This window comes from Myxocyprinus asiaticus, chromosome 16, assembly GCF_019703515.2.
Source record: "Myxocyprinus asiaticus isolate MX2 ecotype Aquarium Trade chromosome 16, UBuf_Myxa_2, whole genome shotgun sequence".
Classification (NCBI taxonomy): domain Eukaryota; kingdom Metazoa; phylum Chordata; class Actinopteri; order Cypriniformes; family Catostomidae; genus Myxocyprinus; species Myxocyprinus asiaticus.
Window position 1 is genome coordinate 33053792 of NC_059359.1, and position 25769 is coordinate 33079560.

General features: G+C 38.0%; 1 protein-coding gene across 1 annotated transcript; it reads left to right on the plus strand.

Moving 5' to 3' along the window:
- LOC127454528 (inward rectifier potassium channel 2-like) lies at nt 1–25229 on the plus strand. Its single transcript, XM_051721823.1, is given in 6 exon segments — nt 1–189; nt 10602–10666; nt 10879–13147; nt 13150–14135; nt 20128–20445; nt 21687–25229. Coding segments are annotated over 4 exon segments (1602 nt in total). The 5' UTR covers nt 1–189; nt 10602–10666; nt 10879–13104; the 3' UTR covers nt 21942–25229.
- Nucleotides 25230–25769: the final 540 nt, after the last annotated feature.

Below are 25769 nucleotides of genomic sequence, written 5' to 3' on the forward strand. Positions count from 1 at the left end.
GAAAGCACCTACGAAAGTCCACTTTCACAAAGCTTTTTAATGCGACGCAGGATCAAACAGCCTTTTTAAATCGAACTTCTGTTTTAAAAAATATTAATTGAGATTTAGTAATTTAATAAAATAAACTTGACATGGAACAGAAACCACTCTCAGCTGGATTATAATGTGATGACAGTTGTGCACAAGCCGGTGAGTGTTTTGTTTTTGGTTCTTGAAACTTACAAATTGACTTCAAACGGTTTAATGTAAGTGCTTTTCATGTATTACAAGAAAAAATAAAAAACAATTGGAGCACATACCTTTGCCGTATGGCCTAAAGTACTGAATATCTGGTGTAGTTTATTAGATATAAAATTAATATCGACTCTTTTGTTTAGATTCCTTTTGTGGTCTTCACAAAGATTTTTGTAACTTTCGATACAACTGGTTAAAAATCCGCTGTTACCAAGCTGACCTGTGTCCAGGTCAAGGTGACACAGGGCATTTCTATCAGGCCTCATGCACAGCAGCTGACGTCAGAGGCTTGATAACACTTAGTCAAATAACTATAATGTCGTAAGGGATCAACAAACATTATACAAAATATTTGTGATAGTTTAGCAGCAGGTGCTGAAAATGTTTCATGAACAAACATTATTCAAATGTCAATATGAAAATGTATGACTCAAACGGTCAGTTCTATTTGAATGTATTTTCAATAACCTATTTAACATTAGGGCTATACAGTGTAATAATGTTTGTGGATTATATAACTCATAGTTATTGAAATGTGTTACCCAAGGTATATACATACAACAATGGCTAATTTGTATTTGTGAATAGCTGAAGAGAGAAGATTAGTGCAGATTTTTAGTTAAATGTAGTATTTGAATTATCCAGCATTAATGTCATAATCTCATAGTACACTAAAAATAAAAAATGTGCTTCATGTATTAACATCTAAATTAACTGGTTTGATTCAAGCCAAAAAATATGATTTTACATCTCAGAATCAACCTGAATACAAAATGCATTTAAGGGTTAGATCAGGTAAATGTAGTTCCTTAATGTAACAATTGCAGGTTAACATTTTGAGTGTATTGCATTATGTTGCAGTACAGACATTTCAATTGTTTTCAGTGGTGTTAATCCTATAGTAAATAAACAGCCCAAAGCAGGTAAACAGCTGCCTTAACTTTTTAGAAAACCATAAGGAGATGCAAAATGTCACTTTATTGTGTGTTAAGATCAATATAATATAACTGTTCTCCTTTTGAGTCACTGCAAAGAGGATTTTCATTTCATTTGTCCTTCCTTCGTCTGATGCTGTTTACAGTATTATTAGTTTGTAGTGGAGTGAGATTAAACTCAAGGTCATTAGTTCTAAGAATAAATTCTCAAGTTTTCACAAGGGGAGAGTAAACAGGTTATTTAAATGCAGTGATTTCTGTAATGACACTTTAGCAACATTATACTAATCATTTTTATTTGGAATATCTGTTTTGAAGTGAATGCAGTTTTGTGAAAATGAACACTTAATCTCAAACAGAAGGATTACCTTTTCATCTTTCATCCTCCTCCACCTGATGGATTGGAGAGAGAGAGAGAGAGAGAGAGAGAGAGTCTCAAAGCAACAGCATGAGAGAGAGAGATGCTTACTCCTTATATCCCATTTACTGTAATCTGAAGGGTTTACATTTTTCAAAATAATTATATTATACTGTATAGTTATTATGTACCAGTTTAACTTTGGATGCATCATTTGAAAGCGAGCCTTTGATATGTCTCTGATAAACTGCATTTTTTATTTACTTTCCTTAAGTGCAGAGGTTGAGAGGGAGAAAGACAGAGGGAGAGAAAAGGGAGGAATAACAATGAGATGAAAAGATTTATGCATTATTCCAGTCTAGTAATCTCCAAGAAAGAGAGAGAGAGGCAGTGCTGGAGGAGGTATAGAAAAAATTGAGTCAGAGATAATGGATATTGGAAAAGAGATATTTCTATTAAAACATGCATGAGGAGACTCAGCAAAGTATCTCAGATGTCTGGACGATGGAGAGATATTATCCACTCCAAACATCAATAAAAAAATTTAAATACTAGAGGGTAGATGACATGAAATACTGTGTAAAAGTTGATTTCCTGTGTTGTGACCTGCTTTACTGGAAAAAAAAGAAAGAAAAAGAAAAAAAAAATTTAACTTAAAAATGTGTTTCATGTGGTAATGGCAGGTTACCACTTTTTCAGTGTACTGTAATCTTAAACTATTTTCAATAACATTTTGAAAATTCCTTTATAAATAGCTGTTTGTACTTGCCTGTTTGTTATACATTCTCAATGGCAGAGAGAGGTCTTGTGTGCCAGTCATTAAAAGACAAGTAAGGGATACCACAGACAGATGCTTATGATCTTGTTGGCAACCACCCTGACTCTGTCCCAAATGATGTGTTTATTGTGGACTTGTGGTGGTTTTGTGGACTTCATGAGACTGCAAGGTGTCTCATTTGTCATTTCATGATTCAGAAGCATGCACCTCCTTTGCGGTCGTGGTACACTCTCAATATGCCCTTTTGTGAAGCCCACACTGGAGTGGACTTCACCATGGACAACTACCCACCAGTATTGAGCTTATAACCCAAAAAGGGTTAAATAGTCATAGTGCCCTATAGAAATGGATAGGATCATGGTAAATAGAAGTACTAAAATACATTTAATTCAGTAAATGCTTACTCATTAATAGTACTGCAACAACAGGTAGTTTCAAACAAATATAGCACTCCCATGTATATCTCACTTAGTTTATTAGCTCCAAGGGTTGAAGTGTTGCTGTCTCAGTAGTGACAGACTGCAGCATATAAAACAGGGAGACAGAAAAGTATGGGGTGGAGCGTAATATTATTTGCAGGAGGCACATGTCACAATCTGAAGAATAACAGGCATTTGGATTAGATAAAAGAAGGTTACCAGACCAACTTCCCTTAAAGCTGAAGTGTGTATTTTTTTAAACTCTTTCTCCTACTTTTGTTTAATATGCAGAAACTGTAAGTAAGCCATTCGTAGGTTGATTCCCCCGAAAAATGTATACAACAGTATAGTTGTTCAGTAAACTCTGTATATGGCAGAAATAGTAAGATTAGTATAGTAGTATCACAGACTATTTAGCAAAGATGGACCACTTCTATTAAAATAAATGGGAAAAATTGGAACGGTCATCGGATATAGAAAGGAAGTCTTGCCTTACAGGTAAAAGAGCCAATCACCTTTAAGATACAGACATTGCCTGTCAATCAACTTTAAATGCACATGTGCATTAGCTAAACAAGTCGGGAAAATTGCGTTTTTACAATTTTAGTGTAATCTGAATTAAAGAAGCACATTTTATGATTCCAGTGTTTTTAGATTTTACTGTTGATTTGAAATATGCTATTTGATCATAATCTTGACAAATCATTTTTGAGATTTTGGTCTTTCCCCATTCAAGTAGACAGGAGCTGTACTTTAATGACTGGAAATAGCTTCCTGAGAGCGTTTCAAAGATGGCCTAGAAAGGCTTTGGTTGTATGCTATTCCGAACAAAGCATGTGTCTCTGTTTGTTTGAATAGACTTGTGGTCTACCCATATGGAATTCTTAATGGCCAATGCCGATGTCCAGAGAGCAGGGTTGCCAATATAATGCCAATATATCACACAATTTAATATAGCAAATAACATATACATAATATTGCTAAAAAAAAATAATAATAATTTACTTATATTTATCACTATATTTACTCAAAATTTCACACAAACCTATAAAAAAATTTAAATGGTAGGTAACAGTTTCCTCTGGTTTCTGTTTAGTCAACCAGTTTTAGTCATTGTTTGTACATTGACTAAATTTTAATACATTAGGAAGAAGAAAATAAGTCACACAGTAGTCCAGCAACCATGGATGGTATGTGCACATTAACAATAGCATTTTCTCACAAAAGACCAAATCAAACTAATTGGGCATGAAGTGCACAGTGAATATGACATCTACTTATAGTGCACATCAGTGGCGTAACTTGGATCTTACGGGCCCCAGTGCAAAGAACCTGTCAGGTTCACTCCTTGGGGAGCCTGGGTTGTTTATCGTCACCCATCGGGCACCTGCAGTCATTTTTATGATTCCTTTTGTTAAACTGTTGCAGGCCCCCTCTCACACCAGGCCCTAGGGCGGATGCCCATCCTGCCCTCCCTGTAGTTTGCCCCTGGTGCACATGAAGCTCTTTTAATTTGAAGTTGCTCTCTTTAGCACTAGTGCGGATCCAGTGAGAGCAGCAATCTCCTGACAGCTTTCAGTTTACACAGCTCAGATCGTCTGCTTGGAGTGTCACAGACTGACCGTCATACAACATTTGTGAGTCAGAGGGACACAGTTTGATGCAGGCTATTATAAAACATGCTTTAGAGGAAGACCTACAATCACTGAGTACTTTATTAGGAACACTATGGTCCTAATAAAGTGCCCAATGTGGTCTTCTGCTGTTGTAGTCCATCAGCCTCAAGGTTTGATGTGTTGTGAGACAATGGTGAGCGACAGAGCTTGGCCATGTGAATGCACTGACATGAAGGCACATTTTGTGGCCCCATTTTGTGGCATAGGGGAATCGATGACACTATGGATTGGTTGTGCAGTATGTGGGCTGTTGTATTATTGCCTGTATTCTTTTGCTGGTGGCATAGCATGCACTTCCACCACATACTGTACATACAATAGAGCATAAAGCAGACAATAAGTCTCCATTCATTAACATTAATTAATGCATTAGGGATCATGAACTAACAATGAACAATATTTTTTAAAGCATTTATTAAAGGGATAGTTCACCCAAAAATTGTAATTAAATAATTGTTTACTCACCCCTGTGTTGTTATAACCACAGATGACTTACATTTTTTTTTCTTAACACAAAGGGAGAAATTGTGAAAAAATATTGAGCTCAGTGATGTCATACAATGGCAGTTTTTGGTGACCAACTCTTCAGGCTTCAAAAGAACGTAAAAGTATAATTCAGAATGAAAGTAAACAAAAAGGTTTGGTGAGAAACAAACCGAAATCTAATATATTACTTAGTGAAAATGTTCACTGACCGTTATTCTCTTGTGCGCATTCATGATAGGGCACGAGAGCAACAATTCACGCAGCACCCTCACAAAACTGGAGAGTTCAAGCAAAAACTCATTTTGTTTATCTAAAAACAGGTCCGCCACAGCGATAGTGACAACATAACATAACAAAGCTGCACACAAAATAGAGAACAAAACGTACAAAACGTGTCTGAATGAAAATTAGTTTGTAGTCGATGAATTGATGCATTTCTATGCCCAACCAAGTTTTTGGACCGGTGCCAGTTCAGTGGATGGCATAAATTGCACAATGCCGAAAATAGAAAACAAACGATCAATAGAATGTATCGTCACTCTTCATGGCTGGTTCGGAGAAAAACTCTGATTACCGTAGAACAAATACCTTTTATCGCATGTTGTTTGCCATCAGGTTAGGATACGGTGTGACTGTGGCTGTCTGTAGTCTGTGTTTCTTTTTGATTTCTGAGTACTCAACAAAATAAGGCTGGGCATAGAAATGCATGAATTCTGACTACAAACTCTTCAGACATGTTTAGGAAGTTCTGTTCTCTGTTTTGTGTGCAGCTGTGTTGTGTTCTTTTGTCGCTATCATTGTGGAGGACCTGTTTTTGATTAACAAAATGAGTTTTCACTTGAACTGTTGCTCTCCTACCCTATCATGAACACGCACAGGAGATCAAGGGTCAGTAAAACTTTCCACTAAATAATACATTAGATTTCATTTTTATTTCTCACCAAACTTTATCATATACTTTCATAACAATCATGAGTCTCATGGAATAATTTATTAGACTTCTGAATTATACTTTTGTGTCCTTTTGAAGCTTGAAGAAGTGGTCACCATAAACTGCCATTCTTTGACATCACTGAGCTCAATGTTTTCCCCAATTTCTCCCTTTGTGTTAAGAAAATGAAAGAAAATCTATATAGTTTAACAACACGGGTGAGTAAACAAATATTGAATTTTCATTTTTGGGTGAACTAATCCTTTAATCTTTGTTATTGTTAGTTAATAAAAATACAATTGTTCATTGTTAGTTCATGTTAGTTCATAGTGCATTAACTAATGTTAACTAATACAACTTTTGATTAAAAAAATGTATTACTATGTTGAAATTAACATGAAACAAGATGAATAAATGCTGTAAAAGTATTAATTGTAAGTTCATGTTAACTAATGTTAACAAAAGGAAACATATTGTAAAGTGTTACCATAATTTTTTTAATGGACTTTTTGCCTTTTATTGGGTATGATGGTCAGGAGAAAGGTTGCTGATGTTTTTTATTTATTAAATTATTTATTCTATAATCTTACATTAAAAATGTAAGTACAAATCATTTTAAGCGTAAATACTGCAAAGAAAAGATAAAAAAACCTACATGTTGTAATTTTACTAATGAATGTTTATTAATAGTAAATTGTCTGTTTTTTGACAATAGGCACAGAAAATTATTTTATAGTTCTGTGCAAAGTAAAACGTTGTCACACTTACCAAGGTTGTGAACCATTCAGAATTGAATTGAAAATGCCTTTTAAATTCCAATTCAGTTTCTGAATTTGAATTGATGTTGAATTAAAAATGGTATAATAGAACTTCTGTACACCATGTGTACTTTCTAATAACCAATGGTAGACGGGGAAAGCAAACCTGAATTTTGGCCTACTTTAACACTTGAAATCAGCCTTGGATGCTGTGATGTATTAGCAGAGTACTTTGAGACATTCTAGATAAGATTATCTCTGAAAAGATTTCTGAAAAGGTGAAATGCAGAGCATGTGTGAGGAGAAGAGATCAAAAGGTTATATTAGTTTTTAACCCTGATATGTAGATTAACAACGTTGATTTTGGTTTTGTCTTGTTGTGTAACCTTTGACCTGATTTGGTGGTCTTCGATAGTTTTCTATTAATTGCAATTTGTGAGCGGTATACCCTTAAATAAGCCTGGCACTGCTGCTCTGGCCCGTTGCCAACAATTATTCTAGAGCGTCCCCATATCACGCTGACCTTGGACCTGCGGCGTTCTCGTATCTCACACCTCTGAAAGCTCCACACACTGGAGACGATCAGGGGTGTTTAAGCCACACTCATTTCTCATAATGGATGCGTTCACCAGACACCTCTAACATGAAGACAAGAAAGAGATAAGGAGGGAGGGGGTAACTGCTGATAACTTCAACAATGTTTAGGGAGGAAGGTTTATGAGTGGTTGACAAATAACATGGACATTAACTTATTTTTGCAGGATAAACAATTTAGGCTAAAACTTAAATTTTCATTACATCGGATTAAAGCTAATGCGTGTCATTTCTGCGCCACTAAACGGAGATTCCAGGAAACTTTCCCCGTCTTCCACTGGTTATACAAACAGACAGTCCCGCTGCAGTATGTAGTTTCTGCATCACTAGCGTCACCAAACAGATTTTTCAAAATGTTTTTCAAACAAGTTTCCTGAGCACTCCCTCTGGCTTCCATTGGTCGGTTAAATCTGCAAATTACTTATACAGTAATTGTCTCTGCTTATCATTAGGAGTGAACAACTTTTCATCTTTTTTTCATTAATTGGGGTCTGATTTATGGAGTTCTTTTATTACAAGAAATATGAAATGGTGATAACTAAACAAAATAAATGTAGAATCATGACAGCTGCATGTTTCAAAAAACAACAAAGAGCACACAACACAGGGAACAAGAGAAATGAGGGAAACATGAATGTTGTCAGTCAGCTGAATGGCTCCCAGTCCGTGGTGTATTTACAGCAGTGTTGGTTTATGTGTTAATCAATAAGGTCGGTGCTCTAATGAGATCAGGCAGAAACAGAATATTCACACATACATCCCTTGGTTAGCTGTATAGTTGCGTGTAAAGGGTAAAGTCAGAGGACACAGGCTGGTGGTGAAATTAAGTATGACACACATAAAACATGGTATCTAGACCACTTAGTAAGGAACACTTCATTTAGCTAGAAAAGCTTCTGAAAAGCTTTTAACATTTGGTTTAGTGAGGATGATGTGTATTTCACTTTATTTATTTAACTTTACAAATGTTCAAGGCAAAAGCCAGTGCAGGTTTCCCAATAGAAAATGAATAAACAAAATACTGGGGTCAAGAGATTTTCAGAGGTTCTTGCTATGAGTCTTTCTCAGTTTTGGAAAATGTGTTGCTTGGTCATGTTAACTTGGAATGTGTTGCTTGAAATGTCTTTGATTATTTTAATAGTTTTACATTTGGCAACATTTTACCATTATGCTTCCATACATTTCTAACCGTAATTATTTTTTACCCTCCTATTGTCTTAGGGTACTTTTTGACCCGGGACAGGTAAAGAGTACTTTATAAATACAGCACAGATTTTGGTACTGGAACCAAACATTTGTCAAGATCAACAAACCAAACAAAATAAAAAATAAAATGTATTTTTGTATATAATTGTTTTAGGGAAAAAAACTTTAATTTAAACAAATTGTTCCATCACTGAAAAAAATTATTTGTTTGCTCAACAAGCATAACGTAAGAAAATAAATAGCTTATACTCAGAAATGTACATATTTATAAAAAATGTTGCTTTACTTAATTTGCATTAATGTGTACTACACAAAATATTCATTATAAGGAACTTAGGGGGGCCTGAGTAGCTCAGTGGTAAAAGACGCTGACTACCACCCCTGGAGTTCGCTAGTACACTAGTTCAAATCCCAGGGTGTGCTGAGTGACTCCAGCAAGGTCTCCTAAGCAACCAAATTGGCCCGGTTGCTAGGAGGGGTAGAGTCACATGGGGTAACCTCCTCGTGGTCACTATAATGTGGTTTGTTCTCAGTGGGGTGCGTGGTGAGTTGAGCATGGATTCTGTGGTGGATGGCGTGAAGCCTTCACACGCACTATGTCTCCATGGCAACATGCTCAACAAGCCATGTGATAATAATGTTCAATCTGTGTAATTTTTCCTTGCGCTTGTGAATTTATCTGCACTTCTTTGTGAATCAATTGTTTAATGACTGACCGCAGTCATTATTTTATTTTGAGACAATTAAATTACAATAATATTAAAGTTAATTTAAAACAATGTGTTATTAGTTGTTAAATCTTATTCGTGTGACATGCCTTAGTAAATAAAATTTAATGAACTGATACATTTGTGTATATCCAACAAAGGCTTTCTAGTTATGCTGAGCTGAGCAGGGCAGTGGTAGCTCAGCAGTTAAGGCTCTGGGTTACTGATCAGAAGGTCGGGGGTTCAAGCCCCAGCACCGCCAAGATGCCACTGTTGGGCCCTTGAGCAAGGCCCTTAACCCTATCTGCTCCAGGGGCGCTGTATCATGGCTGACCCTGCACTCTGACCCCAGCCTAGCTGGGATATGTGAAAAAGAAGAATTTCACCATATATGTGCAAATGTATAATGTGTGATAAATAAAGAAAATTATGACATAAAAAGACCATCAGTTGAATTTATTAAAAAAGCGTGATGCAAAAATGCTACACACACACACACACACTATATATATATATATATACACATATTTTTTCAGTGTTCCATTGTCTTGTCAATGGGAAGAACCAGTTGTAACCTTATATCTTCGGACTTTCTGGATGTTATAGAGCTTTTAATAGTTTTTTTTGTACATCTATGAATCAAATTTGACCTTAAAACATTCTACCAGAGGCGTAGCGGCCTCCTGGGCCCTGGCCAGGGGTGCCTCTCTAACAGACATTTGCAGAGCAGTGGGCTGGGCAACACCTCCGGGTGGAACCGGTTTCATCCCGGGTAGTGGCACGCAATACAAGCGGATAGGCCCGGGATAGCCGGCCGGGTGTATCGCTTGCACATAGCGCCTTTCACCTCCTCTGAGCTGAAGACGTGTGGCATTAATTCCCAGTAGTGTTCACAAACTGTGTTCCCTGGTTGACTTCCTCTGAGCCCTGTGGCAGTCGAGTTTTCGGAGAGACTCGCTGCCAGCCCAGTAAAAGTGCTAACTAAGAGCCCTGTACTGGTGTAGGTGCTCCGCATGTGGCGGTTCCCTGTAAGGTGTCGTATATCTTCCACTAATTCGTTTCCCTGTCCTAACTAGTCCCTTACAAGTCCAATTATTAGTCATTGTCTAATTTCTGATCCCTAAAATAAAGTGTTACCACAGATTGTAAGTAAAATTTTTATGTAGTTCAGTTGTCAATCTGTTTTTGCAGTTCAACTCACAGTCTATTGTAAATCTGTCTTCAGTGTGTTGTAGATAGATTCATTGTTCTCAATTTACAATCTTGTTAAATATTTGGAATCATATCAATTGTCCAAATAAAGAACGTTATCCAAATGAAACAATTTGTACCATGTTGTAATAATATTTCTGCGGAATCGGTTCTGTTATCCCTGGGGGATTTGATTCACTGCTCTCCTCGCTCTGTCCATGCATGGGTGCATGGATGGGCGGTGAGTTTGCCCAGAGCAGAACCATAATGCTTGGATTGTCCGTTGAAAATGTGATCCTGACTGAACTTTTATTCATCTATTTTGTAGCAGATTTCTGCTGACTGAAAGGGCAAAGACAGAAGACCTGTGCCTTTCCTTAACTGCCAGCATTGGTAATTACCCAAATGTCTACATATAAACCGATGAAACAAAGGAATCTGTGTTAGTGGAACTGTGAAGTTTACTTTGTGGAGAATAATCAGACAGAATAACCAGCATGTTTAATACCATGTATCTTTAATGTTGCATATTGACATTTATTATTTGTTTTATCTTGCTTGCTTTAAAATGTGATATTAACTTTCATATTATATCTTCTCTCTAGGAGTTAAAAGAGACTCTGTGAAGTTCTCAATGCAAAACTGCAGACTGCAGAAGTAATAAGGAACGTGACAGGGGCCTTCAAAACTTTTCTTGAATTATATTTGCTGTGGATATATTCTACCACCAATGTCAGTGTGAGGGCACCAGACATTTAAAGATGAACCCTTATGTCAACTCTAACTTTAGAAAGGACCTCTTTCCTCACTTTCATCTGTTGATTCCCTTTTGAGAGTTATTTTCTCTCTTTCCATCCTTTGCATCTGTTCATTTGAAAGTGGGCTTTTCCCAGTACAAACCACTTGTGCTGTGGCAAGAGACCATTTCTAAAGATTTTCTTTTGTTTAAACATTCAGTAAGATTTGAACTGCAGGTTTCCCAAAGGAGATATATGAAAAGGTAACACCATATATATGGACTGAGCTGTAGTTTCCTCTATCCAATTACTGTATTTTAATCCTGATATAATCCTATCAAATGCATACATGAAAAGTTTAATATCGCATAAAGTTCTTCTTGAGTACAGTAGAGAATATAAATACTGTTTAAAAATGCTGTTTATAAATCTGTAAAGTTAATGATTTGCTTACATTTGTCTCTGGCCTAATATTCACTTTTAGGGATATTTCAGATTTTTTTTATTTATTTATTTTTATTTTTTGACATCCAAACTGAACTTGGATTTGAGGAAAATCTTGAATGTCATCGAGACAGCCAATGAAAAGCATCACCATGGTTCTGTTTTCTTAAGATCAAGGCTCATCTAAAGGTCATAATTCAACCTCACTCTAAACCTCTTCCAACAGTAAAGTATGCACTTTCTTTCTTCATTAATAATGTGGCAGTAATTTGGTTATAACAGACATTGTACAATCAGCACTTCAATCAGAAGTGCTTTCTAAAGTTAAGTGACCATTTTTTTGGAGAGCTGGGCCCATTCTGTGAGACTGGGAAATTTGTTGAAACTACGTGAACGAGGACAGTAAACCATTGGATATTAAAACAACTCTGTGACCAAATGTCACTTGAGACTGCTTGAATTGTTTTCTAAGCGTGTTAATGGATCATATGATTATCGGAAATTGACCTGTCTTGTGTTTTAGGGTTTTATTTGCTCTATAATGAAGCCAAATCCATACCTCAAAATTCACAGTAAAAATTGTGGAGATTCTAAAATGTTGACACATATGAAAGGTTTTCATATTAACTGCATGTCTCTCTTGTCTTTTAAACATCCCTCCATTTAAATAAGGAAATGTGAAGAGGTCCTAGAGGGCAAAATTGGTCTGTATATGCATGCTGTTATTTTAATTTGTTTCAAAATTTGCTATAGTTTTTCTATATGTAATAGACTATTTTGCATGTCAATCATTTGCTCTTGTCAGTTACTTTGACTTTCCCTACATGTTCTAAAGCTTTAGACTAAGCTTGTTTATGTTTTTCCTTTATGTTGTATATTTCCTTTTAGTCTTCAGCTCAACTCTACCCCTGCATTCTTGACTCCCTGCTCTGCCTAAGCTTTGCCTTGTTTATTTGTGCCTTTTGTTTGTGCTTACTTTCTTAATTATTTGATGTATGTTACACATAGGCATAAAACAGCACCTTCCGTTTTTGTTTGTTTGTTTTTTTTTTTTTTTGTAAATCTGACACCACTACATCATTCTGACCTTATCAAAACTGTTGGTAAAGCTGAGAAACTGCATTGACACTGATGATGATCATTCTTTTTTTCTTCGTTTAATGCATCTAACAATTCCAGAACTTTACGTTTAGTAACAACTGGTTAATCTTATTGAGATTTTGATAGTTATCTATCAAGTAGAGACACTACTTGAATCTTCAAAAGAGGGACCGTAATCATCATTGCTACTCAACAGATGATGTCAGAGATGATCTCTAATGCGACTGTGTTCCGTCTCTGGGCAATGATTGGCTGTCGGGATTTAAATGACAAACAGGACTATATCAGGCCATAAGGCTTGCTGCGGAACAGAAGTTACGACTCATATTTTGCATATATCACTGTGAGCATTCTCACAAAAGCATATTTTCATAATACAGATTTTGTATCATTTCTACACTGGATTTATCAGCAAAATCTTGAACTGAGCTCTTTTTGACAACAACTCTAAGAAGTGTTTGCATTTTTTCCAAACACTTAAACGCAACTCACCTTTTTAGACAATTTTAGCATCACACAGCTGCTTAGTTGCCAAACACACCAGCAGTTATGGGCGCTGCTCGGGTAAAGCGACGCTTCAGTGCAGTCGTGGACACCCCCTGGATGAGGAGGAAGTCATGAGGCTGGCCCAAAGTGATGACGTTACTTCCTCCCTCTCAGGTGCGCTTCCCTCCCCCAACTCTAATGGCAAAGTGCTTAACCTACACCATAGCAATGGAGGAAGGAGTGGAGGGAGGGATGAGGAAGATGATGAGGATGATGAAGAAAGGGGAGGAAGAAGGGGTGGAGGAGGAGGAGGGCGTGGCTCAATGCTCAGGGGTGAGGCTGGGGAAGAAGAGAGGTGGGAGAGGAACAAGAGATCATCCTCACCTCCGCTCTCACCCTTGCCACCCCGTGATCACCGCGGCCAGTGCTGCCGGCCCCGACGGCGCTTTGTAGGCAAGGATGGGCGCTGCAACATCACCTTTGTCAACATGAGCGACAGGGGCCAGCGCTACCTCACCGACCTCTTCACCACCTGTGTGGACATCCGCTGGCGCTGGATGCTCGTGGTCTTCACCCTCTCCTTCTTGCTCTCCTGGCTTCTCTTTGGCTTCACTTTCTGGCTCATCGCCGCTGCTCATGGGGATCTGGCTCTCCTACCATCATCCTCTTCCCCTTTATCTAATCCTTCTTCTCTGGCTCCTATCGAACCTGCAGAGGATTTTGGCTCAGTGCAGACTGTAGTGGAGACAGAGGAACGCTGCTTTCAGCAGGTGAACAGCTTCATGGCAGCCTTCCTCTTCTCTCTGGAAACGCAGACGTCTATAGGCTATGGCTTCCGGAGCGTTACCGAAGCCTGCCCCCTGGCGGTGTTGGCTGTCGTCTTGCAGTGCATTGTGGGCTGCATCATCGACGCTTTCATCATCGGGGCGGTAATGGCTAAGATCGCCAAGCCCAAGAAGCGCAATGAGACACTGGTGTTCTCCGATGTGGCCGTAGTGGCCATGAGGGACGGGAAACTCTGCATGATGTGGCGAGTGGGAAACCTGCGCAAGAGCCACCTGGTGGAGGCCCATGTACGAGCACAGCTACTGAAGGTAAGCAATATTGAGAGTGTACTTGTTTGTGTCTTGTTTATGTTGTGCTGGCTGATATGGACTTATACTGACGCGTTGTGGATGCAGCATCACGACAAAGCAAATGTTTTTACTTACCAATGCGACTGTAGAAATGTACTATGTCCGGTCAGCCATAATTAATGTATTTCTCAAGTCCAGTAATAGTGCAATGATATGTTCAAATACAGTGAACTCATTAAAGGGTTAGTTCACCCAAAAATTCTCTCATCATTTACTCACCCTCATGCCATCCCAAACTTTGTATTACTTTTTTCTTCTGCAGAACACAAACGAAGATTTTTAGGAGAATATTTTAGCTCTGTAGGTCCTCACAATGCAAGTGAATGGTGACCAGAACTCCAGAAGCTCCAAAAAGCACATAAAGTCAGCATAAAAGTAATCATAAGACTCCAGTGGTTAAATCAATGTTTTCTGAAGCAATCCAGTTGGTTTTGTGTGAGAAAAGACCTATATGTAACTCCTTTTTCACTGTAAATCTTGCAACTGCAGTGTCTAGGTATGATCCTGATTTCAAGCTTAACTGCACTTCCTAGTGCTTGATGCATGAGCAGAGCGCTAGATGACGCTATAGGAAGTGTAATTGAGCTTGGAATCATGATCGCTGAAGAAGACTGCTGATGTGAAGATGTACAGTGAAAAAGGAGTTACATGTTGGTCTTTTCTCACCCAAAAGCAACTGGATCGCTTTAGAAAACATTGATTTAACCACTGGAGTCTTATGGATTATATTTATGCTGAATTTATCTGCTTTTTGGAGCTTCAAAGTTTTGGTCACCGTTCACTTGAACTGTATGTACCTACAGAGCTGAGATATTCTTCTAAAAATGTTTGTTTGTGTTCAGCAGAAAAAAAAGAAAGTCATACACACCTAGGATAGCATGAGGGTGAGTAAATGATGAGAAAACTTTCATTTTTGGTGAACTCTTTAATGGAGCCTACATCCCATTAATCCTGATGAGCAACACCTTTTCCATGCATATAGAAAGAGTGTGTCATAGAGGTATACCTGACATTAAAAAATGACACTTTGCAAAATAAAATTTGTAAGATGCAAATGGTCTATATTTCTATTGTCATCTAATGTATTGCATACACCCCATTTGGCACTAGCTACCAAAGTCTTATGTATGGGCTCTATTAATTTATATCACTTACACTTTGTGCGCACGATTTCTCCAAACCACTTGTGCCTAGACTTAGTGCATGCTTGGATGAAAATACAAAAAAAAAATAATAATTCTATGCCCACTGACTTTGCACGCATGGTGTATTGCATAGCACTGTGCTTAAAACATGGTCTTAAAGTAGGGCCCAAAGTGAGTAGTAGTATTTGTCTGGTCGTGATCTTTACATGTCCATGTAAAATAATTAGCTTTTATAAGCTATTGATATGACTGGATCCTTGTGTGAGGGTACATGCTTTTATACTGTACAAATTTTTCTGAGTATACATATTTTTTATACATATTTACTGTGTGCACTTTTATTTTAGGTATTTTCTAGATGTAATGGGCAAGAGAGGGTTTCTATAATTGATATAAAAGAGTTAGCAGTTTCTTTTAGTAACATGTTTACAATAACTTGCCACAATTCTAAGGCAAATGTTATAATGGCTGTTAATTTAGATCAGAATTATTGGAAAGAGATCAGAGAGAATAATCAGAAAAATTAGAACAGGGACAGAGAAGTCTTTAAAAAAGGACAGTACCATTGTACAGTAATGGCACCAGATGGTAATACTACAGTATTTTGATATTTACTGTGGTATTGAATAATTAATGCACATGGTACTCCCAGGTACTTCAAAGAATACCATAGACTTGCCATGTCCAAAAAAGTACCATGGAAATAAATACTAGGCATAAAACGTAGAATACATAACAAGATGGGAGAGAAAGAAAGAGTGAGAGAGAGAGAGAGAGAGAGAGTACGAGAGAGATGGACATCTGGATAGTGGGTTTGGTTAATGAGGGCTTGTTGTGTTCTGCTTTGTATCGAGGGTTTATAAGATTCGCAGAGAAGATTAATATTACCAGAGCAAACCATTGTCTTTCTGATCTTCATTGTGCGTGTGTATTTATATGACTTAATTTAAGGGCCTGATTAAATGTATTTGTGTCACTATGTTTTTATTTAACAGTGACTGAAATCTTTTTGTCTTAAATGTGGATGAATGAGCTGTATGTGTGTCAGTATGTATGTGCTTGAAAGTCTCTGATTCTGGTCTTGATTTGGCTATGACATGAGCATTGTGTAAGAATTCATGCAAGCATATTTATGATGAGTGTGTGTGTGTGTTGTCAGGATTTGCCTACATTGTGGAGACCAAAAAATAGTAGTCATTGTCGTTTGGATCGAAGTGATTGACAGCACAATGAAGTTGCGACTGCAAGTTAAAATCTTTGAGATGTGCACAGACAGGTCACTTGATTTGTGACATTGCAGAGAAAATGCATTTGCAAATGTATGTGAATGCCAATTTGGAGTGCAATTTTACAAATTGTGTCCATGGTTTGACAATTTCTGTGACTGAGGATGCGTACTGTGCTGTAAGGTCTTTCCCCTTCTTGAACATCCATAAATTCGTCCTCAAGTGAGAGCTTATGTTCTAACTGTGTGGGTTATGCAAAAGATGGTGAATATCTGATTAGATGGGTCACTGGTATACATTTGAATGGAGAAATTGTAACACTGAATATGACGGCTGTAGGAATGGCAGTCCCACCTTCCAGTTAAAAGAGCCCATTACCTTTTTTTAGAGAGACATCGACTCTCAGTTTTCATCTAGTATGTGCATGAACCAGTACATTCAGTTTGTTCATGAACGAGACGTCTTGGTCAGACATAAACAACCGACTCGACTGGTTCAGTGACGTGGCGTATTCATTCAGCCAATCAAACCAGCGATATGCTGCTTCAAAGCCTGCACTCGAATGCTATTGGCTCACGTTATAATCAGTCTTTCCAGGCAAAAAAAAAAAGACACCAAAGCAGTCTCGTGCTTCAAACTAGAGCTCATTGGCTTCGAAAGGGAGAGACGTCAGTGAACGAAAAATATGAGTCAGTGCACAGAGGTGAACAACAATGATTCGTTCACTTAAAAGATTAGTTAAAAAAGACAGATTCGTTCACAAACTAAACAAACAGACAAACAGTTTTTCTTTCATCACTTATGTCATGACTATGTCCTAACTAACTTTGGCTATTTAGGACATAAAGTAAGAATTAAATAGAAGACATTTTATCATAAGGCGCTTTGTTGCCAGTGGCATGTCCAGAATTTTTTGACTGGAGTGGCCCATGTGGGGCACAGACTCATTCAAGGGTGGCATGAAGCGTAACTCAACATCCCTGATATTATTAATAATAAGATATGTACATTTTCAGGAATTTTTAATAGATGTTACTAAGCTAAATAATTGATTAACTCTTTTTAAATGTTAATACTGCAAAACACAGATGACTCCAAATAGCATTTATTTTTTCCATTTTGTATTTTTTCAGTATAATTTTTTAATGTATATAGTGTCTCTTGAAACTGCATAAATGTTATGGACACTGCTAATATGAACACAGTAGTTCTGTGCAATTTTGTTGAGTTGGAGTTGGAGAGATGATGCTACCGTGACGTAATACTATCAAGTAAGCTATTGTTGTATTTTGAGACAATAAAGATATTGTAGATATTTCTTAATCTTATCATAGGTCTACATATAAAGAATGTGCATAGATTTTTGTGTAGGGTACTCAATTAAGCCATATATTGGGACTGCCAAAGGTAATTTGATTCATTAAACAGTGCTTTAAAAACAACTTGCTTAATCTGATATTAAAACTGTTTTCCTGATCTCCAAAAAATATTTAATTTTGCATCTTTTCTTAAGAGACGTACTATGAATTAAGACTGAATGCATTACATTATAAAAGGAAATAAATATAGGCTATATGAGGACTCAATTTTCTGCTAACTTTTTCTCCCAATTTGGAATGCCCAATTCCCAACGTGCTTTTAAGTCCTCGTGGTGGCGCGGTGATTTGCCTCAATCCGGGTGGCGGAGGACGAATCCCAGTTGCCTCCGTGTCTGAGACCGTCAATCCGCGCATCTTATCACATGGCTTGTTGAGCGCGTTGCCACAGAGACATAGCTCGTGTGGAGGCTTCACGCCACCCACCGCGGCATCCATGCACAACTCACCACGCGCCCCACCGAGAACGAACCACATTATAGTGATCACGAGGAGGTTACCCCATGTGACTCTACCCTCCCTAGCAACCAGGCCAATTTGGTTGCTTAGGAGACCTGGCTGGAGTCACTCAGCACACCCTGGGATTCAAACTAGCGAACTAATGAACTCCAGGGGTGGTAGCCAGTGTCTTTTACCACTGAGCTACCCATCTTTCTGCTAATTAAAAAATTGATAGTGTAGGTGTATTAATTTAATTTTAACTCCTACACATGATTATGATAAAGAACCTGCCAAAGTTTACAAGGTTTGCGTCAATGTGGCATCGGATCTTTTTAAGATTTTTAAAAACTTTGTTTGAGGCAGATATTTTAAGTAAACGAGATATCCTGCATGTTTAAAAAACATATTTATGATGCACACATCAATGTTATACACACCCCAAAACATCATGTGGGACAGCAGTCAGACATTTCATATCTGAATTAATGAACGGTTCTTGGCTAGAATAAGATGATGAAATATGCAGAAGATTAAAGCATTACAGTTTTTGTCTAGTTAGGATATAAAAGAGTACTGGCTTGTCCACTTCAAGCACAGGTGATGGGACGCGTAGTGGTGCATTCCCGTGGAAATCCTGTAGGTTGTTTCTTGCGGTGCGGGATTAAATTTCCAAGTTGAAGAAGGTCCATGAGATGTGGACGGGAGCAGGCAGTCAGAAAATATCCTGAAAAATCAGATGTGGATTTGATTAATTAATGAATACAAGAAAAAAATAATAATAATTGTTAATTTTTTTACTAGGTAAAATAAATGTGCACACAGTACGTGCATCAAATTATACAATATTTAGAGCAGGCAGGTAGTCAACGGGGCTTTAGAAGAATGGCAGAGCAAAGTGTGGGCACACTGTGTCATCAAAGGATGTGTAACTTGGACAGGTTAATGGTCAGTTAGTGTTTTGGTCAACCTCAGGCAAGTCAAATGGACATCATGTCACACATCTTCTGATAATTGCAATAACAGAAAAATAAAAAGTTTTTACATGTGTACACATGTCTATTTGTATGGCTTTCACCCTCTGTGGAAAACAAATGCGGGGTTGAGGGAACGGGAGCGGTCAGGAAGAAAATCACTGCGGGATGAGAGCGGCTGAACATGGAGTAAAAATTAGCGGGAGAGATCATGTGTGGGATAGAATCTTGCGGGAAGGAAAAAACAGTCCCGCACAGACCTCTATCGGGACGGATGATCATAGTGCTTTTTGTCACTTTGTACAGTGATTGCAGTGAATGTTACCATTGTTTATAGTGAAATGGTCCCTCACTGGATTTCCTCAAGACCTCTTCACGGTTGCACTTCAGTGTCACAATCTCGAGGATCATGTGACATGCAGCGCGATCTACAGTGCACGTTCAAGCCAATAAAGCCATATTTCATTTCGGATGACTGTACACAGTGTATTCCACTTGAATAAATATCATTTCCTGACACTGCTTTCTGCTCCGATTTAAACCAACAAGGCGTAGCAGCCTGGTTGAATAAAACAAATTTGCTGTCTTCCACTGATGTTTGTGGTTGTCTTCCTTTTATTTCTTTCACATTTTGACTCCACAACACACCGTAAGAGCTAAAACAAGCAAATAAAATCTGGACATCTGGACATGCCCCTGTTTGTCACGTCATGTCTGTCTAGGACATAGTCATCAAAAACGCTTCTATCTGAAACTGCAATAAAAACATTAACCTTTGACTTTTCCTGCAGCCACGGGTGACCCCTGAGGGGGAGTTCCTGCCACTGGACAACGTGGACATCAATGTCGGCTTTGACACAGGAACAGATCGTATCTTCTTGGTGTCACCTGTGACCATTGTGCACGAGATCGATGAGGAGAGTCCGTTCTTCGAGATGGACAGATGCACACTAGAGAGAGACAAAGAGCTGGAGGTGGTGGTGATTCTGGAGGGCATGGTGGAGGCTACTGCCATGACAACCCAATGCCGTTCTTCATACCTGACCTCTGAGATCGTCTGGGGTCACCGATTTGAGCCTGTGCTCTTTGAAAGGAAGAATTGCTACCAGGTGAGAGACAGAGGGCTCTATTTTCGTGAGTGCTCAAAGTGCAGCGCTACGCATAACGACCGTGTGCTACGTCTTATTCAATTTTCTTGAGAGTGCAAATTTTAAGCGAAATTTTCATGCCAGCGCAAGTGGCCAGGGGTGTGAGTGTTTGCGCTATCTGTAGGTGTTTGCGTGCAAACTGGGGGTTTATTGTATGTAAATGAAGTGGCGCAAAGCACAATTTGCTATTTTCCTGAGAAATATGTCATTGCTCTATTACCACATCTATTTTCAGCACAACATCTAAATTCAGTTCCTACATTTGCAGTTTGGAGATTCCTCCAGAAGGTGGTAATAAAATTAATGTCCAAACTTTGAAAAATAGTGAAACAACAATTCAACTGGAAGTTGAAGAGGGTAAAATGTTTGGATTTGGTATGATTTTTTTTTATCACTCCATTATTTTGATTATATTTTCATTTTGTTTGAAGTGTAATTTGAATTTAGAAAAATGTTTGGTTTAATTTTTTTGTGTTTCAATAAATTAATTGTATTTTTCAAAATCAAAACTGACCAGTGAAGTGAAGTGAGTGCTGGTACGGTCACTGTTAATACTAGGCTTGCCATAATTTGTGTGTCAGTACTGTAGATGAAAATGATTAATAATTCTTACATTCTCTATAATTTAGCGGAACTTACCTCCAAATTCTGACGAGAACCAAATTTTCCATGCAAATAAAAGGAGCGTGTCACTGTCATAGAAAAGAACATCATTTACTATTCTTCTAATTTATTGCAGACAGTCCATTTACACTACTAACTTCTTATGAATGTGCTGTCTTTGGTTTTATCGCTGGTGCTTGACAGGAAATTAAATTTATAATAGGACGCAGATGGTTCAATAACCGGAGAAGAACCTCAGAATTAAATTGCACTTGACCCAGCCCATTAGCGCGTTGCGCACGATTTCGCCAAATGCACTTGTGCCAAAACTTAGCGCATGCTTGCACACAAATACCAAAACTTTAATGGCCATGCCCATTGACTTTGCGCTCAGCACTAGCACTCTTAAAATAGGGCCCAGAGAAGTAAAAATGGAGTAAGGGAAGGGAAAATAGAACTATTGAGTGGAAATGAGGTGGTTGTAATGTAATGTCTGCTGAATTTTGATCACCTTTAACTATGTTCTTTTACTCCATTTCCTTCCAAACATGTAAATCTAGTAATGCTTTGTATCTGTCATGTGTTCTCCCCACCTCTAGGTGGACTACTCCTACTTCAACAGAACATATGAGGTCACGGACACACCCACTTGCAGTGCTAAGGAGTTAGCAGAGAAAAAGTACATCCAGGGGTCCCGTTCCTCATTTTGTTATGAGAATGAGGTGGCTCTGCAGCTCTCCTCCTCTGTCCCTCCCTGCCCTGACCAATTCTCTCCATCCCCCTCTTCTTGCCCCTCTCCCTCACCCTCTTTTGTATGCCCCACACCTCCGCCCCGATGGGAGTCCTGTAGTTAGCACCCGCATATACACTGTGCCATGCAGCTGGCATGAAAGGGCATGGGTAGCACAGTGATCAAAGAAAGAGATAGAGAAAACAGAATGGAAAGGGGTCAGGATAGAGGTAGGAGTTAGTACTGGGGGTAGGGAGAGAGAAAGAAGGAGGGAATAGACAAAGAGCTGAAAAGACAGACTTGGACAAGGGACTAGGGTAAAGAGGACCATAAAGGGGCAATTGAAAGACATTGGGGTGATTTATGATAACAGGTCATGCTTAAAATACAGTATACTGAGAAAAGACAGAAAGCACAAAAGATGGAGAATTGGCAAGGGAGAATCACAGAGAACCAAAAAGCAAGACAGTGAGACAGAGGGGCAAATTCACGAAACAGTTGGGCCACTTGTGTATGCGGTATTTTGGCACAGTCACTAACTTATGCACTAACCACCAGTTATACAGCTTAACCAGGTCTTCTGTAGTTTGCTGCATCATCGACAACTTAGCACCAAGAACCGGCCTGCAAGCAGGTGAATTGCATCATGCAAATAGCTTAAGGCGCTATTTTTTTGGCCATATCTGCGCCGTTAACTGATTTGCAAAATTCCTTTAGCGAATCGGGTTCTAAAACAACACAGACAGGGCTTGTCTCAGCGAACACAATTCATTCTTAAAAAGAAACTTTTGTGGAGAAGGACCTGTGTAGATGAGGGCAAACAGGAGGTAAAGAAACTCTTAGGAAGCAAACATTTGAGTTGTTGAAGTTTGAGTCAGAGTGCAGACTGAATTAGACATTGGGGAGAGAATCGAACAGAGGGATTGAGAGAAAAGGTCATTTTGCAAAAGGAGGGCTGCAACACCAATCCAGTGGGCTGATTGGACCTGGCAATCTTTTTGAATCATCACTGATCTGCAGTCGCTCCAGCATGTACCTGACAGAGACACAACAGTGGCCCCTAGTGGCTGTAACAAGTATGAGCATTTTCAGACTTAAGAATTTAGAGAATGTAGAAAGAAACAACTATTAAACATAACATCCAATAGCAATATCATGCACAAATAATAATTGTCATCAGTGATCATGAATCTCCTCTCTGACAAAATCGGATTACTTGTTGCAAGAATGTTTGTGTCTTGAATTGAATGCTGGTGTACCTGCTAGAGTCACTGCAAAACAAGAAACTACTGAAAAGCTGCAGCATTTTCAAGTTGTTTCTCTCATGTACTGTATTTTTTTAAATGATCTATTTATTCAAGTCAGACCACTGTTTTGTATCATGGTACACACAGTACAAAGTCAGGTGGCCACAGATTGTGTAAAGCACTTTTAATGTAACTTGTAACAATGTAACATACCACATTTGCCACAATTGCACAGACCAAAAATGTATTACTTTGTTTTTAGTTGTATGTATGGAAAACTACATTGTATTAAGAATACATTTCTTCTTCTTTTTTTTTTTTTCTTTTTTTTTTTTTAAGGGTGTGGCTTGAAAGTAAGAGAAAGTACTGTCTGTTCTGGCTGATTTGACTCATTGGGCAGCATATCTGCCAGGATCTGTCATCAGCACTATTGGGATTTTAGACTTTCATGTTTTGTTTTCCTTCAGTGTTTCATCACTGTGTTAAAAGCTTGTAGTAGGATCTATGGTAACTGATTTATTTACACTGTAGTGTACACCCTTGACTGGGGCATCTGTTTTTATGTCTTTCCTTCACAACCACACAAACATCCCAACCTACAACATGTTGCTGGACAGGTTTTTTTGTGTGCCTTTGAAAGTGAGCCTGCTTGTTTTGAGGTTTTTGGGTGTAATGGGGAAATTTAGGATGGTGACATGATACTGATGTTAAAGGAATAGTTCACCCTAAAATTAAAATTCTGTCATCATTTACTCAACTTAATGTTGTTCAAAACCCATATGACTTTCTTTATTCCATGGAACACAAAAGATGTTATGCAGCATGACAGCCTCAGTCACCATTCACTTTAATTGGATCTTTTTTTGCTCTCCATACAATGAATTGGTGTCTGAAGCGTTCATTCCGTCTAACATTTTCTTTTGAGTTCCATGTATTAAAGAAAGTCATACGGGTTTTGAACAACATTAAGTTGAGTAAATTATGACAGAATTGTTATTATTTTCAGGTGAACTGTCCCTTTAAGGTAGTGAAAACTGATGACATGTAGGCTCCTGATTCTGTGTTTATTTTGACAGAAGAACACCTGTAATGTACTGCAGTTATGTTTCAATATTTGCATGGCATTAGCATTTTTTAGCTCAGTGGTGGATATATAACCAAATTAATATGCATATTCTGAATGGGCAGAAGATAAATCATGTTCTGTAACAGTTAAAGATTGTATAAAACTTTCCTATCTTGGTGTGGACTAAAATAACGATGCACTGGATTGAACCCTATTCAAATATTGCAGTATAAATTTAAGGCTACATACTGTATAGTTGTTACTATAATAGGAAAATCTTAGATATGTAGCCCTGAGCTTTATTTGAATAAATAGTTATTGTTTTAATTGATCCACTTAGACTAATTTGCTGTTGACATCTATTTTATTAATGTGTCTTTGTGTGTGTGTGTGCGTGCGTGCGTGCGTGCGTGCGTGCGTGCATGTGTGTGTGTTTGGGTGGTTTACGAGAAAAAACATTTAGGTTACAAACTGGTAATTACAAGGGTATTATGCTATAAATGTGGTTTATGAGGACATTTCTAGTGTCCCCAAAATTCAGATCGCTTAAAAAAACATACTAAACTATGTTTTATTGAAAATGTAAAAATGCAGAAGGTTTTTTTGTGAGGGTTAGGTTTAGGGGTAGGGTTAGGGGATAGAATCTATCGTTCGTACAGTATAAAAATCATTATGTCTATGGAGAGTCCTCATAATGATAGCCGCACCAACGTGTGTGTGTGTGTGTGTGTGTGTGTGTGTGTGTGTGTGTGTGTGTGTGTGTGTGCGTGTGTGTATTTGTGTGTTTTTCTGGTTACCCCAGTTTGGCATCTCTGCCATAACTCCACCTCAGTCTCTTGCACTTTGACCTCAATTCTATTTTTTAAACAATTAAGAAAAAACATTACCCAGACTAATTATAAGATGCCTGAGATCACCATGGCATCCAGTGGCTCATGTTGTATTTTTGTTTTCTTTTATAAATGCAATGAAGTTATTGGTCAATCAGTGTCCAGGCCTCTGTGCTGTTCCTTTGATACCACTCACATTACTGTGTAAAAAGAACGTGCTTCATAAACATTTGTAGAATGAATAAAAGTGTTTTCTTGACTTGTCTCCATTTCTATTGCATTGCATTTTTTTTCTTTTATTTTAATAAGATTTTAATCAGCAAAGATAATTCAAGTAGAATTTTTACTAATTGTGAAGTAATTACTGTTTAATAAAAAATCATAATAATAGTTTTCATTTTAATAATTTAATAATTAAAATAATTATAATAATTATTATTATTATTAAACAGTAATTACTTCACAATTACTATTCAAAAATTCTTCCAGAATTACAATAATAATAATAATTTTAATAATAATTATTATGATTGTTATTGTTATCATTACCTGTGCTCTTTTTTTTAATGTATTTTACTGTCATTAAGCCAAGAAAGTTAATGATCTCGGATCCTGTCCCACTTCTGGCTTCTGTCATTTGTTAGGTGCGGCCATCCAGACGCCAGTCTTCAGATTTCACGGCATTAATGAGGAATCTGGGGCGTCCAGCTTCAGGTACCATTCTCGCGTCAAACACACTGAGCTGCTGTCAACAAAGAGTGCCCAAATCTCTCTACCCCACCGCGCGACAGTCCTGTAGCGGCACCTGT